This window comes from Salmo trutta, chromosome 26 (genome assembly GCF_901001165.1).
Source record: "Salmo trutta chromosome 26, fSalTru1.1, whole genome shotgun sequence".
NCBI classification, from domain to species: Eukaryota; Metazoa; Chordata; class Actinopteri; order Salmoniformes; family Salmonidae; genus Salmo; species Salmo trutta.
This window is the reverse complement of record NC_042982.1, coordinates 42490670-42511413: the sequence shown is the minus strand read 5'-3', so window position 1 is coordinate 42511413 and position 20744 is coordinate 42490670. Positions and strand designations below refer to the sequence as shown.

Sequence of the window (20744 nt, the reverse complement as noted above, 5' to 3'; positions counted from 1 at the left end):
TGTAATCACTTCTAAAGGTGATTCTAACATGTATTGACTCAGGGGTGTGAATAATTAAGTAAACTTATGTACAAAACATGTTTTCACTCTGTCATTATGGGCTATTGTCTGTAGATTGGTGAGAAAATAAATCCATTTTTTAATTCAGGCTGTAACACAAAATGTAGAATAAGTCAAGGGGTATGAATACTTTCTGACGGCACTGTAAGATAACAAACCAGGTGTGAATAATATACCTGTTGTTGTCAGATAATGTAAACAGATGTACAAAATGGATACCGTCTGGATGAGCCTACAGACAGATGACGAGCTGAGCATAGAGAAAACTTAAGATGGCTGCAGAGACAACGGGCGCATCCCAATTGGCACCCTAATCTATCCTCTATATAAATGCACTACTTCTGACCAGAGACCTATGGGCCCTGGTCAAAGATGGTGTAATATTTTGGGAATAGGGTGGCACAGTAACACCCCCCTCCTCCCCACCACCACCACCCAAAAAAACAACTTGCCTTTCATGAACTAACACCTCACACTTGACTTTCCCCCTATTAGTTCTGACTTGCTTATAGCTACTTCATTGAGGAACAATTGACTTACTCTGACTGTGATATGTGGTTGTCTCACCTAGCTATCTTAACGTGAATGCACTAACTGGAAGTTGCTCTATCTGCTAAATGACTAACAATGCAGGCAAACTTAAATCAGTTTTACAACATTTTTTTTTTACCAGCATGTCACATGTTAGTCTTAATGCAATCAGGAAAAACAAAATCCTAGACCACCTTTACTCCACACACAGAGATGCATACAAAGCTCTCCCCCGTCCTCCATTTGGCAAATCTGACCATAATTCTATCCTCCTGATTCCTGTTTACAAGCAAAAACTAAAGCAGGAAGTACCAGTGACTCGCTCAATAGGGAAGTGGTCAGATGACGCGGATGCTACGCTACAGGACTGTTTTGCTAGCACAGACTGGAATATGTTCTGGGATTCATCCAATGGCATTGAGGAGTACACCACATCAGTCATTGGCTTCATCAATAAGTGCATCGACGACGTCGTCCCCACAGTGACTGTACGTACATATCCCAACCAGAAGCCATGGATTACAGGCAACATCCGCATCGAGCTAAAGGCTAAAGCTGTCGCTTTCAAGGAGCGTGAGACTAATCCGGACGCTTATAAGAAATCCCACAATGCCCTCAGACGAACCATCAAACAAACAAAGCGTCTATACAGGGTTAAAGATTGAATACTACTACACCAGCTCTGAGGCTCGTCGGATGTGGCAGGGCTTGAAAACTATTACGGACTACAAGGGGAAACCCAGACGCGAGCTGCCCAGTGACGGGAGCCTACCAGACTAGCTAAATGCCTTTTATGCTCGCTTCGAGGCAAGCAACACTGAAGCATGCACGAGAGCACCAGCTGTTCTGGATGACTGTGTGATAATGCTCTCGGTAGCCGACGTGAACAAGACCTTTAAACAGGTCAACATTCACAAAGCCGCTGGGCCAGACAGATTACCAGGATGTGTACTCAAAGCATGCGCAGACCAACTGTCAAGTGTCTTCACTGACATTTTCAACCTCTCCCTGACCGAGTCTGTAATACCTACATGTTTCAAGCATTCCACCATAGTCCCTGTGCCCAAGGAAGCAAAGGTAAATGATTACCGCCCCGTGGCACTCACATCGGTAGCCATGAAGTGCTTTGAAAGGCTGGTCATGGCTCACATCAACAGTATCCTCTGGGACACCCTAGACCCACTCCAATTCGCATACCGCCCCAACAGATCCACAGATGACGCAATCTCAATCGCATTCCACACCGCCCTTTTCCCACCTGGACAAAAGGAACACCTATGTGAGAATGCTATTCATTGACTACAGCTCAGCATTCAACACCATAGTGCCCACAAAGCTCATCACTAAACTAAGGACTCTGGGACTAAACACCTCCCTCTGCAACTGGATCCTGGACTTTCTGACGGGCTGCCCCCAGGTGGTAAGAGTAGGCAACAATACATCTGCCATGCTGATCCTTAACAATGGGCCCCTCAGGGGTGTGTAATTAGTCCCCTCCTGTATTCCCTGTTCACTCACGAATGCGTGGCCAAACACGACTACAACGCCATCATTAAGTTTGCTGACAACACAACAGTGGTAGGCCTGATCACCGACAATGATGAGACGGCCTTTAGGGAGGTCAGAGACCTGGCCGGGTGGTGCCAGGACAACAACCTCTCCCTCAATGTGAGCAAGACTAAGGACCTGATCGTAGACTACAGCAAAAGGCGTGCCGATCAGGCCCCCATTAACATCAACGGGGCTGTAGTGGAGCGGGTCGAGAGTTTCAAGTTCCTTGGTGTCCACATCACCAACAAACTAACATGGTCCGAGCACACCAAGACAGTCGTGAAGAGGGCACAACAAAACCTATTCCCCCTCAGGAGACTGAAAATATTTGGCATGGGCCCCCAGATTCTCAAAAGGTTTTACAGCTGCACCATCAAGAGCATCCTGACCGGTTGCATCACCGCCTGGTATGGCAACTGCTCGGCATCTGACCGTAAGGCGCTACAGAGGGTAGTGCGAACGGCCCAGTACATCACTGGGGCCAAGCTTCCTGCCATCCAGGACCTATATAATAGGCGGTGTCAGAGGAAAGCCCATAACATTGTCAGAGACTCCAGTCGCCCAAGTCATAGACTGTTCTCTTTGTTACCCCACGGCAAGCGGTACCGGACTGTTAAGTCTAGGACCAAAAGGCTCCTCAACAGCTTCTACCCCCAAGCCATAAGACTGCTGAACAATTCATAAAAATCGCCACTGGACAATTTACATTGACCTCCTCACCCAACCCTCTGTACACTGCTGCTGTTCGCTGGTTGTTTGTTACCTATGCATAGTCACTTCGCCCCCACCTGCATGTACAGATTACCTCAACTAGCCTGTTCCCCTGCACACTGACTCGTTACCGGTGCCCCCTATATAAAGCCTCGTTATTCTTATTGTGTTACTTTTTATTGTAACTTTTTATTTTAGTCTACTTGGTAAATATTTTCTTCTTCTTGAACTGCGCTGTTGGTTAAGGGCTTGTAAGTAAGCATTTCATGGTTGTATTTGGCGCATGTGGCAAATAAAGTTTGATTTGATTAACATGTAAAAGTGAGACCCTGGCTACTATCCCAGGTAAAAAGTGCTACATTGCCCTCTAGTGGTAGACAATGGAACTACCAACAGTTTCCCTTGTCAGTGAGTGAAAAAAAACATTGCATTTAAAATTTGCCTCCCAGGAAGAATTTATAAAAAAGACACACTTGCTTAGTACAAAAATAGTTTACTAAAAACAAAACAGCTAATGATAGAAATTCTGAAGCAAAATATTTTCGTGTTCTGAAGCAATACAAAGATCATCGTGTTTTCAGATGCAACCGTAAAACTGACAACAAATCAAGTTTGGTTTTCTAACTGCCCTAGTGACAGACTTACTTGAGAATTAACAAAACATTCACTCAAAATATACAAAACAAGATATTGACCATCAGCACATACAATATATACCAAGCAGTATTCTTATCTGTCGTTTTCTGTCAGAATATACCAGCTCAAAATAGGACAAAGTTATTCACATGAACTGACTGCAAAATTAGACTGCCGTTGGTTTAAACTGTGATATTCTCATAGAGTTGTTTTCCCAGGCACAGATTAAACCTAGTCAAGGACTAGGAAGTCATTCTAACAGAGATCCTCCATTGAACATGCTTTTTATTCACGGACTAGGTCCATTCTGTGTCTGCGTAACCGGACCATAATGTTTCTTTGTGTTAGTCTTAATGTCTTTGGAACGGTAGAGAAATTGTTCAGGGACAGGCTGTACATTACAATGTTTGTGTCTGACTCAAATGTGCCCAGTGTCCAAGTGGTTCTCTTGAGGCCAGATAATCTGGGTTATGTTCAGTTACACGCACTGTAGAAAAACTAAACTCTTGTGTTTTTATTGGACGAGTTCAGATCGTTCATTCCTGTTCCAAAAGGTTCTCTCCCTACAGGACCATGGATGTTGATCCCAGTCTCTCCAGCTCCACCCCCCCCTGGCCCTGTCATCACCGTTCAAATCTATCCTGTCGGTTCATGAAACGGTCCCTCCCCTCAGGCCCACCTCTGGACCAACCATTTCCCCCTCCTCTTCCTCCTCCTCCTCCTCCTCTCGGAAACCCTCTCGCCTGCTCCCCAAACCGACCCCAATCCCTGTCATGTCCCCCAAACCCTGGCCTCTCGCCCCGGAAGTGTCTCCCGCCCTCCCAGTTGCCACCTTCTTCCCCGGGGGGTCCGGGCTGGAAGGGATGTCTCGGGGGTCCGTGAGGAAAGTCCTCCATGGACTGGTGGCCCATGGGCATCCTGAACCCACCTGGAGGGCCCCCCCTGGGGGGGAACATGGGGTTGGGACCCCGGGAGCCCATCATCATTGGGGGCATGTTGGGGGGAGGGAGGTGAGGGGGGAAGGGGGGCTGGAGTTGAGGGGGTGGTAGTCCTGGACGAGGCTGCATGGTCAGCATGGCCAGCCTGGGGCCCAGTAACACTGCTGGGCCTGGAGGACTCATCACGGCCCCTGGCCCTGGAGCTCCCAGCTGGCTGTCTGGAGCGTCTGAGGGGCCAGAGAGGCCACCACTCCCTCCAGCCTTGTCTTTAGACCCTGAGTCATCGATGGTGCTCCTTGGCCCTCCTACCACTGGTTGAGGGAAACCTGCAGACAGAGCAGAGACATAAAACGTTAGAACGTTAGAAAAGTTCAAAACAAACAACATCTTCAAACATGTTCTTGATTCTAAAAAGGTTAGTTTGGACCTCTTGTATATTTCAAAACAAATATGTTATAATTCTACAATGACAATCCAAGGGGGGGAGAGATGTTTGTTTGTGATCCTCTAGTTGTTCATTTGGTTCAGTTCCATACTGTTGCGCCAAGTGTTACCTGGAGGCATCTGTGTGGGGTTGAAACCAGCGGGCAGGAAGGGAGGGGGTCCACCGGGGGTGAGAGAGGGGGGAGGGCCAGGGAATCCAGGGGGACCACCCATAGACCCTACTGGCTGGACTGGAGGCATCTGGAGACACAGAAACACACGAATATCACTGTTAAGACTAGATCAACTTTCTCTGTTTCAACTGTTCTGAGGGCAAGGGAGGGCACTTCCAATATTTCAATATTAGGAAGGTGTTCTTAATGTTTTGTTCACTCAGTGCATGTGGAGTGCATCACAAACATTATAAATGTTACACAGTACACCCCAACATGTTGCACAATGCACATAATTAAGCAATAAGGCTTGAACACCTGTACCATCATTGTCAATAACACACGGCCAAGGAACGCTCTTAAAATGACGCCATAACACACGGCCAAGGAATCACCTAATTCATACTCTTATAGAAGGGGGCTTCCACGATATTGCGATTTGTACCGCATACACGTTAAAGTACTTGTTCACCACACTAATTCCATTCCACTACCTTTTCAAGCTTTTTTTATTATTATATGAAAGCTAGCTTTGCTGTTATACTTAAAAGAACATCATGCTTGATTGGGGCGGCTGGTAGCCTAGTGGTTAGAGGCAGGTGGCCTAGTGGTTAGAGGCAGGTAGCCTAGTGGTTAGAGGCAGGTGGCCTAGTGGTTAGAGGCAGGTAGCCTAGTGGTTAGAGGCAGGTAGCCTAGTGGTTAGAGGCAGGTAGCCTAGTGGTTAGAGGCAGGTAGCCTAGTGGTTAGAGACAGGTAGCCTAGTGGTTAGAGGCAGGTAGCCTAGTGGTTAGAGGAGGCAGGTAGCCTAGTGGTTAGAGGAGGCAGGTAGCCTAGTGGTTAGAGGCAGGTAGCCTAGTGGTTAGAGGCAGGTAGCCTAGTGGTTAGAGGAGGCAGGTAGCCTAGTGGTTAGAGGAGGCAGGTAGCCTAGTGGTTAGAGGAGGCAGGTAGCCTAGTGGTTAGAGGAGGCAGGTAGCCTAGTGGTTAGAGGAGGCAGGTAGCCTTGTGGTTAGAGGAGGCAGGTAGCCTAGTGGTTAGAGGCAGGTGGCGTAGTGGTTAGTGTGTTGGGCTAATAACCGAAAGGTTGCTGGATCGAATCCTTGAGCTGACAAGGTAAAAATCTGTCGTTCTGCCCCCACTGTTCCCCGGTAGGCCGTCATTGAAAATAAGAATTTGTTAACTTACTTGCCTAGATAAATTAAGGTTACATTGAGCTGTGTTGTAATGTGGTGCCTGCATTTCCTCAAACTTCTTTTTTTAGCATTATAAACTGGGTGGTTCGAGCCCTGAATGCTGATTGGCTGACAGTCATGGTATATCAGACCACGGGTATGACAAAACATTTATTTTTACTGCTCTAATTACGTTGCCACCAGTTTATAATAGCAATAAATCACCTCTGGGGTTTGTGGTATGTTGGTGTTGTGCCTAAGAACATCCTTAGCCGTGGTATATTGGCAATATACCAAACCCCCTCGTGCCTTATTGCTTAAATATACACGGAGTGTATAAAACATTAGAAACACTCCTAATATTGGGTTGCAGCTCAAGAACAATGTCCTCAGAACAGTCTCAATTCATCAGGTCATGGACTCTACAAGGTGTTGAAAGTGTTCCACAAGGATGCTGGCCCATGTTGACTCCAATGCTTCACACAGTTGTGTGTCAAGTTGGCTGGATGTCCTTTGGGTGGTGGTCCATTCTTGTTACACACAGGAAACTGTTGAGTGTGAAAAACCCAGCAGCGTTGCAGTTCTTGACACACTCAAACTAGTGCGCCTGGTACCTACTACCATACCCCGTTCAAAGGAACTTAAATATTTTGTCTTGTTCATTCACCGTCTGAATGGCACACACACAATCCATGTCTCAATTGTCTCAAGGATTAAAAATCCTTCTTTAACCCGTCTCCTCCCCTTCATCTACACTGATTTGAAGTGGATTTATCAAGTGACATCTATAAGGGATCATAGCTTTCACCTGGTCAGTCTATGTCATGGAAAGAGCAGGTGTTCCTAATATTTTGTAAGCTGTGTATTTCATAGCATGTTTTGTTGTCTCCAACATAACAGGTGTGTTTGCCTCAGTCACTCATATATAGAGGTCTATAGAGCCTGTCTCCATTCCTTATTGACATAAACTCAATAAGGAATATTACAGAATATGACAGTGCCATGTTGAAAGTCACTGAGCTCTTCAGTAAGGCCATTATACCGCCAATATTTTTTCCCTATGGAGATTGCATGGCTGTGTGCTCGATTTTTATACACCTGTTTGCAACGGGTTTGGCTGAAATAGCCAAATCCACTAATTTGAAGGGGTGTCCACATGCTTTTGTATATATAGTGTATATATATATACAGTACCAGTCAAAAGTTTGGACACAGCTACTCATTCAAAAGGTTTTTCTTTATTTTGACTATTTTCTACATTGTAGAATAATAATGAAGACATAAAAACTATGAAATAACACATATGGAATCATGTAGTAACCAAAAGAATGTTAAGAAAAATCTAAATATATTTTATATGAGATTCTTCAAAGTAGCCACCCTTTGCCTTGATGACAGCTTTTCAAACTCTTGGCATTTTCTCAACCAGCTTCACCTGGAATGCTTTTCCCAACAGTCTTGGAGTTCCCACATATGCTGAGCACTTGTAGGCTAACTAGTGGTGTTTGTGCTGAAACTCACATCTAGCTGCACACGTAGCTATCTACCCAGTTTGACTGTATCATACCGGAGTAGCTAGATGAGCAATGCCCATTGCCTGTATTATAAGTTAGCAGCATGGCAGTTTCCCAATGTTTGGTGTGGACGATGAACTTTACTTCGCTAGCTAGCGATGCTTATTAGAAGAATGTAGCTAGCTAGGATATATTGTCAACATTGATTTGTGGTGGATGATCTATAAAGCTATGGTGCAGACTCGTTGGCTAGCTAACTGGCTATAATAGCAGCCAAGGACATTTGCTAGCTTATTTGTTTGTGCTCTGATTTAGTTTACACAGATGACATCAGCCATATGAAAAACCTTACATAGCAAAAATATACCTAGCTAGCTAGCTTCCTTTGCTTGTAGCTTGCTTCTCATCCGACTGGTGTTAGCTGTCTAGCTACAACTGCTAGTCTGCTACTTGTTTGCTGCGCAAAATCCGCATCTATCAAGTGCTGGTCCTGTTTTTAAAAATCTAAAAGGTTCAGCTGAAAAGATGTCAGAAATGCTACAAAAAGGTAGCACATCGTTGGTTCTTAAATCGAGACAAATGACGACGTGAGAGCAATAAATTGATACATCTTATAAAAACTGTTGCACCAAACAACTTAGTCAGAACGACATGTTTTAAGTCCAATGGTCACTTTATGGACGCTATAGTCTCGTTTTAATCTGACGTCTAGAATTTGAGCTAGGTAAACTCTGAAAATACTCTGAAAACTCAATTGCTAATGAACCGGTTTAAAATATCCGGTATGTGGTTCTCGGTAACTGCTGGACGGCTCATGACGAGAAGCGGGGAGTGTGATGTGTACCTCCAATCAAGTTGATTTGCACATTTTTCATCGACATTGGTGTCCTATTGGCTTACATATGATGATAGGGAGATTTGAATTACACATTGAGCTTCAACCAATACATTACTATAATATCATCAATGATACTATTTAGGCCTATGTAGCATTTGCAAAGTCATCAACAGCTATTGTTTCAATTCAACCCTGGGTTCAACTAAAAATAGACAATACATATAGGCCTAGGATTTCAAAGTCTGGTTGATTTCTTATTGAATCTACCAGATAATAATTTCTATTTTAGATTTACGTCTGCATCTAAACCAAAAATTGAGTTAAAGAATAAGACTAAATCAAAAACATAATTTAAAAGTGCATTTAAAGTTTGATTTGATTTTGTCACATTCTACAACTTAGATTTTTGGTTGAGATGGAGACGTGAATCCAACATAGAAATTATACATTTATAGACACAATGGATATTTTGTGTTTGTTTGTCAACGCAACCAAATATAAACATCTGAAGGAGATGTATCTTCTGCTTGGATAGTTCCATCTGTGCTACTGACTTAGTCTGGATTTAATTACAGTTTATCTACAAATTAATAATTGATATGTTGTATTCACGTCTACATCTCAACCAAAAAAATCTAAGTTAAAGGTAGGAATAAATCAAATCATACTTTAAAGCTGCAGTATGTAACTTTTTGGGTGACCCGGCGAAAATCAGTTATAGATCTGTCAATCTCATTGAAAGCAAGTCTAAGAAGCGATATGTTCTATATATATCTACAGTATGTGCTCTATTTCTATATATATCTACAGTATGTGCTCTATGTTCTATATATCTACAGTATGTGCTCTATGTTCTATATATCTACAGTATGTGCTCTATGTTCTATATATCTACAGTATGTGCTCTATTTCTATATATCTACAGTATGTGCTCTATGTTCTATATATCTACAGTATGTGCTCTATGTTCTATATATCTACAGTATGTGCTCTATGTTCTATATATCTACAGTATGTGCTCTATGTTCTATATATCTACAGTATGTGCTCTATGTTCTATATATCTACAGTATGTGCTCTATGTTCTATATATCTACAGTATGTGCTCTATGTTCTATATATCTACAGTATGTGCTCTATGTTCTATATATCTACAGTATGTGCTCTATTTCTATATATCTACAGTATGTGCTCTATGTTCTATATATCTACAGTATGTGCTCTATTTCTATATATCTACAGTATGTGCTCTATGTTCTATATATCTACAGTATGTGCTCTATTTCTATATATCTACAGTATGTGCTCTATGTTCTATATATCTACAGTATGTGCTCTATGTTCTATATATCTACAGTATGTGCTCTATGTTCTATATATCTACAGTATGTGCTCTATGTTCTATATATCTACAGTATGTGCTCTATTTCTATATATCTACAGTATGTGCTCTATTTCTATATATCTACAGTATGTGCTCTATTTCTACATATCTACAGTATGTGCTCTATTTCTACATATCTACAGTATGTGCTCTATGTTCTACATATCTACAGTATGTGCTCTATGTTCTATATATCTACAGTATGTGCTCTATGTTCTATATATCTACAGTATGTGCTCTATTTCTATATATCTACAGTATGTGCTCTATGTTCTATATATCTACAGTATGTGCTCTATGTTCTATATATCTACAGTATGTGCTCTATGTTCTATATATCTACAGTATGTGCTCTATGTTCTATATATCTACAGTATGTGCTCTATTTCTATATATCTACAGTATGTGCTCTATTTCTATATATCTACAGTATGTGCTCTATGTTCTATATATCTACAGTATGTGCTCTATGTTCTATATATCTACAGTATGTGCTCTATGTTCTATATATCTACAGTATGTGCTCTATGTTCTATATATCTACAGTATGTGCTCTATGTTCTATATATCTACAGTATGTGCTCTATGTTCTATATATCTACAGTATGTGCTCTATTTCTATGTTTCCCGTTCTTACGTTTTTTTTTTTTTTTTTTGCATCTTTTACTTTCGGTTTTTGTACACCAGCTTTCAACAGCTGAAAATACAATAGGTTTGATTATGGAAAATATATTTCACAGCGGTTTAGATGGTACAATGATTCTCTACACTATACTTGCTTGTTTTGTCACTTAAACTGAAATTAGGCAAACTATTCACATTTTAGCAACCAGGAAATGGCAGAGAGCGATTTCTGCATTGTTCACCTTTTTAAAAGCACTTTAAATAAAGATTTGATTTAGTCCAATTCTTTTACTTTGATTTTTGGTTGAGATGGAGATGTGAATTCAACATAATAAATTATTAATTCATAAAGTTAGTGGCACCGAAGACACTTCTCCTTTAAAATGTTAATATTTGGTTGCTTTGTCAACCAAACAACCAAATATAGTAGATAACTTTAGGCTAAGGTTCTAACAAACTAATGTAACAGTATTCATTCAACCTTTAAAAAAAACACATCCATGGCGACTGAGGTTATTGTAACTATAAATGTCTTCTTATGTAATCATAGAAAGCGCGCATGTTTCAAGATAGCGTGCAAAGGTCGCAGGTCGGTGGAGATCTTCACAATTGCTGTAATAATCTGTGTAGAATATTGAACAGCGTTGATCACTTTGCACCATGTACTTTAAAGTAATCTCATTCTCAACTACAATCCAGGTTATTGGGTTCTGCTATTAGATGAAGCACAGAGATAACACATTAATCTGTTGTTTAAATACAAAATATCTGACATTGTGTTCCCATTTGAACTTTGTTGCGCTTTTAAAAATGGTTGTGCAGTGATAATACATTTACATGACAATTACATAAAAAATCTGACGTTTTTCCTAGTTGGAATTTGGTTGTGCTTATACACTGAACAAAAATATAAACGCAACATGCAACAATTTCAAAGATTTTACTGAGTTACACTTCATATAAGGAAATCACTCTATTGAAATAAATTCATTAAGTCCTAATCTATGGATTTCACATGAATCCGTTGGTCAAAGACCTTCAAAAGTAGGGGGCGTGGATCATAAAACCAGTCAGTATCTGGTGTGACCACCATTTACCTCATGCAGCGCGACACATCTCCTTCACGTAGAGTTGATCAGGCTGTTGATTGTAGCCTGTGGAATGTTGTCCCACTCTTCTTCAATGGCTGTGTGAAGTTGCCGGATATCGGGGGGGAACTGGAACACGCTGTCGTACACGTCGATCCAGAGCATCCCAAACATGCTCAATGGGTGACATGTCTGGTGAGTATTTTGCCCATAGAATAACTGGGACATTTTCAGCTTCCAGGAATTGTGTAAAGATTCTTGCGACATGAGGCTGTGCATTATCATGCTGAAACATGAGGTGATGGTGGCGGATGAATGGCACAACAATGGGCCTCAGGATCTCGTTACAGTATCTCTGTGCATTCAAATTGCTAATCGATAAAATGCAATTTGTATTCATTGTCCGTAGCTTATGCCTGCCCATACCATAACCCCACCATGGGGCACTCTGTTCACAACATTGACATCAACAAACTGCTCGCCCACACAACACCATACACTCTGTCTGCCATCTGCCATCTGCCCGGTACAGTTGAAACCGGGATTCATCCATGAAGAGCACACTTCTCCAGCGTGCCAGTGGCCATCGATGGTGAGTATTTGCCCACTGCAGTCAGGTCAAGACCCTGGTGAGGACGATGATCACGCAGAGGAGTTTCCCCAAGACGGTTTCTGAGTTGGTGCAGAAATTATTTGGTTGTGCAAACCCCCAGTTTCAACAGCTGTCCAGGTAGCTGGTCTCAGACGATCCCGCAGGTGAAGAAGACGAATGTGGAAGTCCTGGGCTGGAGTGGTTACACGTGGTCTGCGGTTGCGAGGCCGGTTGGACGTACTGCCAAATTCTCTAAAACGACATTGGAGGCGGCTTATGGTAGAAAATGTAACATTAAATTATCTGGCAACAGCTCTTGTTGACATTCCTGCAGTCAGCATGCCAGTTGCATGCTCCCTCAAAACCTGAGACATTGTGTTGCATGACAAAACTGCACATTTTAGAGTTGATTTTAGAGTTGTCTTTTGTCCCCAGCACAAGGTGCACCTGTGTAATGATCATGCTGTTTAATCAGCTTCTTGATATGCCACACCTGTCAGGTGGATGGATTATCTTGACAAAGGAGAAATGCTCACTAACAGGGATGTAAAACAAATTTGTGCGCAAAATGAGAGAAATAAAGCATTTTGTGCATATGGAAAATGTCTAACCTTTTATTTCAGTTCATGATAAATGGGACCAACACATTAGAAGTTGTGTTTATATTATTGTTCAGTATAAATAGTTGAAAGCACAGTAATCTCTGTTAACCCAGAAGGGATTTGGTCAGCTGCTTGATTAACTTCAGTTTACACGCAGGCTGTGGTGTACTTACCATTAGGCAGAAGAGACCTCAGGACTCACATCATCAAGCGTTCTCGTGAGCAGAGAATAATAAATATATATATACACACACACACACACAACAGTGCACTTTTGGGATGCTGGAATTATTTTGGATGAACGTACGAAGGTAGCCTACTTTTTGAAGTGATTTGTTTGACAATCTGATGAAAACATCATGGCACATTAAAAGGTAGATTTTTTTTTTTTTTTTAATTTTACAGTTAAATTATATGTCTTTACTATAAAACCCATTGGGGGAAAAAATGTGGGCGCAGAAGCTGCCCAAGCGAGAATCAAAAGCATAGTTAAAAAAGAAAAAACATTGGGATTTCAACAAACTTCTAGCTGTCTTTGTGTCGCTCTGAATTGGGAACCTGTTGGATGACTGGTATGATGTAGTTAATGAGCGGCTTCACTGCGAGTATGTTTTCGAATATTCAATAAATTAAAAATAAATAAAAAAACTTCTGGCTGTCTTTTTTAAGTGAGTGAATAAAAGGTTGAATCTCATTGATCAACATCTCAACCAAATATTACCCACATTTCCACATTGAAATGACGTGGTGTGATGATGCTGTGGCGACTGAACCGGCATCTGGAGGGCTGTTGGTGTCATATCCTTGACAGACTCTCCTAACGCTGTGCCCTTTGGCAAGGCTCTTAAGACCCAAAATAGCTCCTGGGACACGGTACTGTGGCTGACACGTGTGTTTGTGTGTTGTCTGGGGGGAGCAGAATACCACTTTCTGGTGTAACAAATGGACAAAAAAAAAATTGTTGTATTGTTATACAGCCCACATGTTATGGATGACATCACATATTAATACCAGGGAGTCAGTGGAGGCTGGTGGGAGGAGCTGTAGGAGGACAGGCTCATTGTAATGGCTAGGATGGAATAAATGGAACCGTCTCAAACACTCCGTTTTATTAATTCCAGCCATTACAAATGAGCCCGTCCTCCTCCCACCAGCCTCCACTGCAGTGAACAGGGAAGTAAACCCAGCTGTTACTGACGTCAGAACTCAAATCCTCAGTGTTTTTAGGTGCCAGTTATTGACGGGCCATAGATAATATCCAGACCATACGTCACTCTTTACAGGTGAGTGTGAAGTTTATACTCATCACCTGATTAACATTGAAACAAAACACTCCAGTATCATTTCAATTTACATTAATTGTGAGTTTAAAGAGTCAATGGAAAACATACTATTATTTTTATTGCCATGCTATCGCTACTGACAGAAACACACTCATCTTCGAGTTGGGGTAGTGAACATGTCTAGTATTTAAGGACGTGATTCAGAGAGTCAAATGAGCTACAGTTACCCAGTGGTGTCAGTGCACTGAAATAAACAATGAGAAATATTCTGTATAGACACTGACGGAAGACGATCTTGGCCATGTTCTGTTATAATCTCCACCCGGCACAGCCGGAAGAGGACTGGCCACACCTCATAGCCTGGTTCCTCTCTAGGTTTCTTCCTAGGTTCTGGCCTTTCTAGGGAGTTTTTCCTAGCCACCGTGCTTCTACACCTGCATTGCTTGCTGTTTGTGGTTTTAGGCTGGGTTTCTGTACAGCACTTTGAGATATCAGCTGATGTAAGAAGGTCTATATAAATACATTTGATTTGATTAAGACTGCAGTGACATGCAGATAGAAACAAGGTATTTGTGACCGTCTGGCTAGCGCCACGGGATGACCAGACGACATGACCAGAGAGAATAGGTCTTCACTGTTTCAGTTGTAATTCTCCCATCAACAGGCTTTGTTGACTAGGTTGTGCTGCAGTTCCATAATGATGATAACAGACCCTCATGTCCTTTTGTGATCACTGTAGTGCAGGGGTGTTTAAATGAACTCATCTCCTCGAGTTACGGTTCTCCCCGGCACCTACTTGGATCTATGAATGTTACCGATTGGTTGGAGTGTCCACACCTGAGGGATTCTCACACTGCCAAGCTGAAACGAGCCAAGTTGTACTCAGCTGGCCTGAGTATCGGTGCCAGCAGTTCGGTGCCAGTGGTTTAGTTCCAGCATGTACGACAGTGTGAAAAGGGTACCGGTTACCCAGGTAGAAATCAGTCCATAGTCAAAAGGCAAGGACAAAAATGAGCAGGTGTGGAGCCCTGCTGGAAGGATGGAAACGGCTCAGACCATAAATTCTGACAGATGTACTCAGGTGTGGACTAAGCAATAATCATGGATTTTTTTCCCCCCCTCTCTCCAAAACATCAAATTGAGAGTTTGTATAATATCTTATTTGATATGGTGTTTTTATAATATGATATGCCAAATTGCCAATTAGCAGATGCTTTTATCCAAAGTGCCTTACACTAAATGCAAGTATAAGTTTTCATATCGGTGGCTCCAAGCGGGAATCAAACCCACAACCCTGTGGATACAGTCACCATGTTCTACCGACTGTGGGAGCCACACAGGACCACTTATATTACGTAGAAGCAGTTGTTACCTGTAGTACGCCATATATGGTCAACATGTTAACGTTGTACGTCTGTTATGTTCCAAGTTGTAGGATACAGTTCAAAAGAAAAAAGGTAGCTATGGGTACGGTTACCGCTGGCGTCGGTAATTATGTTTCATAGTAGGCTATGTGAGTTTAAAAGAAAGAAAAAAAAATGTCTGAGCCAAAAGTGATTGGTCTAACACACACACCTGAATCAACTAATCAAGGGCTTATTGAAGCAACTGAGGTCATGCTGGACGGTAACAGAAATATGCAGTCCTGTGGGTCCACTGGAACCGGTTGAAAAACACTATTGTACAGGGGTCCGATTCAGAAGTTTTGCGATACCTTCAGATATTGTTAACATCCCTCAGTCAACCCCCTTTTCTTTGAAGAAAAGGATACCGTGTTCGATCACAAATTCAAACAAATGTGTATTTCTATCAATTAAGAATGATTTAATAAACAAATGAGATTCATACATATACATTTTTTATTTTTTTTAAAGGCATAATTATCCCTTTTACTTACGGAACTTGTTTGGAGTTCTCTTCAGTTTTCTATAGCTTGTCTATATGTTTAATGTAACCGTTGCCACGTATTGACCATATTATTGAAGGGAAACTGTAAAGAAAAATATTACTGGCTTGTACCACACTACCAGTAACCTACCTTTAGTTTCATTGCATCCACATAACTTGTATGTCCTCGGATTTAAATTGGGGCAATTAATTTCATCAACAACAGATACGAAAGCTTAGAGGGACTGCACATGAGCTGCAAAGTTCATTGACAGTATTAAGCAGTTCAAAGCCAAACAAATAAAAGCATTAAAAAAGAGGCAATCTGCAAATCAAACAATAACAACGTCACCTTTTTAAGGTAAACAGCTTAGGGATGGGGCTGGAGAAATGTATAGCACTCTCAAATTCATAGAAGGGACTATGGATGAAAGGACTGACATCCATGAGACCAAAATGATAGGTTTTAACCATGTTTCGAAACTAGTGTTAGTTAGCAATTAGATTGTTTACAAACAACGGAGTAAAACACATGTACTGCTTATTTTGTGTTCTGATGGGGTTGGACAGTTGAACTAAAGCTCATCAGGCATTTCTATGTTCATATTTGTCAAGAATCAATGGGTATATATAAATTGCTAACTAACACTATATTATATATATATATATATATATATATAGATAAAAATAGATGTAGCATTCACAGATCGCCACTTTAATTTCCCCTCCTTTAATAAAGACAGCTGCTTAGCAGGGCAGGGTAGAGTATTGCAACTCTGTAGTCAAGTGAAAGTACCACTACTTCAAAAGAACTGACGTTTACTACATTAGAAGAGTAGACCTACAAACTAAGAGTTAAAAAAAAAAAGTATTTGCAGGAAACAAAAGTAGACTAAACTAAATTGCTTACTTTTTTCCTGATGTCACGCCACCTCACTAGACGTGTAGTAAGTGGCATGTGTAATTTACATCCCCGTTGCTACCAATAATTTATATAAACCCTGGATTGCTGATGCTATGTATTGGCCAGTGAGAGGCTTTGAAACCACCAGTAGCAGCAGTCCATAGAGATAGATAGAGGGCTGATCTTTTCTTTCTGTGTCATGACGGCATAGGCCGCGCCATTGAGGCAATCTCCATTTTGAAGTAGTCAATTTTCTTCTTCGCGATTGGGTGATCCCTCCTGATGACCCAGTTGGGACATGACTGGTTGGAAGGATCAGCCAATGAAATTTCACCCAGTGTACTACATTAAAATGGCGGAAGCCCTCAATGGCACTGCACATGATAAACAGCCTTTTGGTCACTAGAGCTCTCTATCGTTCTCTATGGAGCGGTCCTCCATGCTAGGAATTAATGGAACTCCACAGTATTTCAATTAACATTTATTAAAAAGGTCAAAATGACATGTTTTTAAATTACTTTTGCTGTAATTAAAATAAACGTGTCAATGTAGACATTAAATTATTTCTATAGCTTCCAAATCATTTTTTACATTTTTTTTTTTAAACAATGGAGTACCAAGATGGCTGCATGGTGACTTCAATACAGCACCACCTGTCAGTCATCCAGGGTTTATACACATCATTGGTTGCTACAAAAGGAGAATTGTAATTTATAATGGATCCCCATTAGCTGTTGCCAGCTCCTCTTCCTGGGGACCAGCAGAATTAAGGCAGTTTATAAACATTACAATACATTCACAGATTTCACAATACACTGTGCCTTCAGGCCCCTACTCCACCACTAAAGCCTGGTTCCTCTCTAGGTTTCGGCCTTTCTAGGGAGTTTTTCCTAGCCACCGTGCTTCTACACCTGCATTGTTTGCTGTTTGGGGTTTTAGGCTGGGTTTCTGTACAGCACTTTGTGACATCAGCTGATCTAAGGGCTTTATAAATACATTTGATTTGATTTAAAGGGGGATACCTAGTCAGGTGTACAACAATGCATTCAACTGAAAATGTGTGTCTTCCACATTTAAACCAACGCCTCTGAATCAGAGGTGCGGGGGGCTGCCATAATCGACATCCACGTCTTCCACGTTAACGCCATCCACGTTAACTGCCCTGCTCACCACATATCTACAGTTCAAAATCCATGTGTACGTGTGTGTATAGTGCATATGCTATCGTGTGTGTGTGTGCGTGTCTGTTTGTGTGTCTTCACAGTCCCCGTTGTTCCATAAGGTGTATTTGTATATGTTTATAAATCTGATTCTACTGCTTGCATCAGTTACTTGATGTGGAATAGAGTTCCATGTATTCATGGCTCTATGTAGTGCTGTTCACCTCCTATAGTCTGTTCTGGACTTGGGGACTGTGAAGCGATGGCATGTCTTGTGGGTTATGTATGAGTATCTGAGCTGCACGCCAGTAGTTCAAACAGACAGCTCAATGCATTCAACATCTCTCATAAATAGAAGTAGTGATGAAGTCAATCTCTCCTCCACTTTGAGCCAGGAGAGATTGACATGCATATTATTAATGTTAGCGCTCCGTGTACATCCATGGGCCAGCTGTGCTGCCCTGTTCTGAGCCAATTGCAATTTTCCTAAGTCCCTTTTTTGGCACTTGACCACACGACTGAACAGTAGTCCAGGAGCGACAAAACTAGAGTCTGTAGGACCTGCCTTGTTGATAGTGCTGTTAAGAAGGTTGAGCAGCGCTTTATTATGGACAGACTTCTCCCAATCTGAGCTACTGTTGTATTTACATTTTGACCATGACAGTTTACAATACAGGGTTACTCCAAGTAGTTTAGTCACATCAACTTGCTCAATTTCAACATTATTTATTACAATATTTAGTGGAGAATTAGGGTTTAGTGAAGTACAATGCTTTTAGTTTAAATATTTAGGACTAACTTATTCCTCGCCACCCACTCTGAAACTAAGTGCAACTCTTTGTTTAGTGTTGCAGTCATTTCAGTTGCTGTGGTAGCTGACGTGTATAGTGTTGAGTCATCTGCATACATAGACGCACTTTACTCAAAGCCAGTGGCATGTCGTTAATAAAGATTGAAAAAAAGTAAAATGGGCCTAGACAGCTGCCCTGGGGAATTCCTGATTCTACCTGGACTATGTTAGAGAGGCTTCCATCAAAGAACACCCTCTGTGGTCTGTTTTTCCAGCAGCAGACGATGATAGAAAATGTCAAAAGCCGCACTGAAGAAAAAAAAAAACAGCCACCACAATCGTTTTACCATCAATTTCTCTCAGCCAATCATCAGTCATCAGTATAAGAGCTGTGCTTGTTGAATGTCCTTCCCTAGAAGCATGCTGAAAGTTTGTCAATTTGTTTACTGTGAAAGAGCATTGTATCCGGTCAAACACAATTTTTTCCAAAAGTTCACGAAGGGTTGGTAACAGGCTGATTGGTCGGCTATTTGAGCCAGTAAAGGGTTTTTTACTATTCTTTGGTAGCTGAATGACTTTTGCTTCCCTCCAGGCCTGAGGGCACACACTTTCTAGTAGGCTTAAATTGAAAATATGGCAAATAGGAGTTGCAATATCGTCCGCTATTATCCTCAGTAATTTTTCATACAAGTTGTCAGACCAAAGTGGCTTGTCAATGTTGATCGACAATTTTTTCACCTCTTCAACACTCACTTTACGGAATTCAAAATTACGCTTGTCTTTCATGATTTGGTCAGATATACTTGGACGTGTAGTGTCAGCGTTTGTTGCGGGCATGTCATGCCTAAATTTGCTAATCTTGCCAATGAAAAAAATCATTAAAGTAGTTGGTAATATCAGTGGGTTTTGTAATGAATGAGCCATCTGATTCAATGAATGATGGAGCCAAGTTTGCCCCTTCGCCCCAAAATTTCATTTAAGTTGCTCCAAAGCTTTTTACTATCATTCTTTGTCATTAATCTTTGTTTCATAGTGTAGTTAATTATTTTTATTCAGTTTAGTCACATGATTTCTCAATGTGCAGTATGTTTGCCAATCGGTTGTGCAGGCAGACTTATTTGCCATTCCTTTAACCTCATCCCTCTCAAACATACCATTTTTAAATTCCTCATCAATCCACAGGGATTTACGTTTTTACAGTAATTTTCTTAATGGGTGCTTATAAGTACTGGAATAAGCAATTTCATAAATGTGTCAAGTGCGGTGTCTGTTCGCTCCTCATTACACACCACAGACCAGCAAATATTCTTTACATCAACAACATATGAATCACTACAAAACGTCTTGTATGACCTCTTATACACTATATTAGGCCCTTTGGAACTTTGGTTTTCCTAGATATGGCTACTATATTGTGATCACTACATCTGATGGATCTGGATACTGTTTTAGAGCACATTTCTGCAGCATTAGTAAAGATGTGATCAATACATGTTGATGATTTCATTCCTGTGCTGTTTGTAACAACCCTGGTAGGTTGATTGATAACCTGAACCAGGTTCCAGGCACTGGTTACAGTTTGAAGCTTTTTCTTGAGTGGGCAGCCTGATGAAAGCCAGTCAATATGTAAATCACCCAGAAATTATACCTCTGTAGATATCACATACATTATCAAGCATTTCAGACATGTTCTACAGATACTGACTGTTAGCACTGGGTGGTCTATAGCAGCTTCCCACCAGAATGGGCTTTAGGTGAAGCAGATGAACCTGTAGCCATATTACTTCAACAGTATTTAACATGAGATCCTCTCTAATCTTTACAGGAATGTGGTTCTGAATATAAAACAGCAACACCTCCACCATTGGCATTTCTATATTTTCTGT

At 41.3% G+C, this 20744-nt stretch overlaps 1 protein-coding gene across 1 annotated transcript in view; it reads right to left on the bottom strand.

Moving 5' to 3' along the window:
• Window positions 1–3326: 3326 nt before the first annotated feature.
• Window positions 3327–20744, bottom strand: part of LOC115163809 (splicing factor, arginine/serine-rich 15) — a 44679-nt gene continuing 27261 nt past the window's right edge. The window contains exons 13-14 of the mRNA XM_029715992.1: window positions 4982–5111; window positions 3327–4753 (exon numbers count right to left, since the gene is read on the bottom strand). Of these exons, the coding sequence (XP_029571852.1) occupies window positions 4113–4753; window positions 4982–5111 (771 nt within the window). The 3' untranslated portion in view covers window positions 3327–4112. The remainder of the gene's footprint in view (window positions 4754–4981; window positions 5112–20744) is intronic.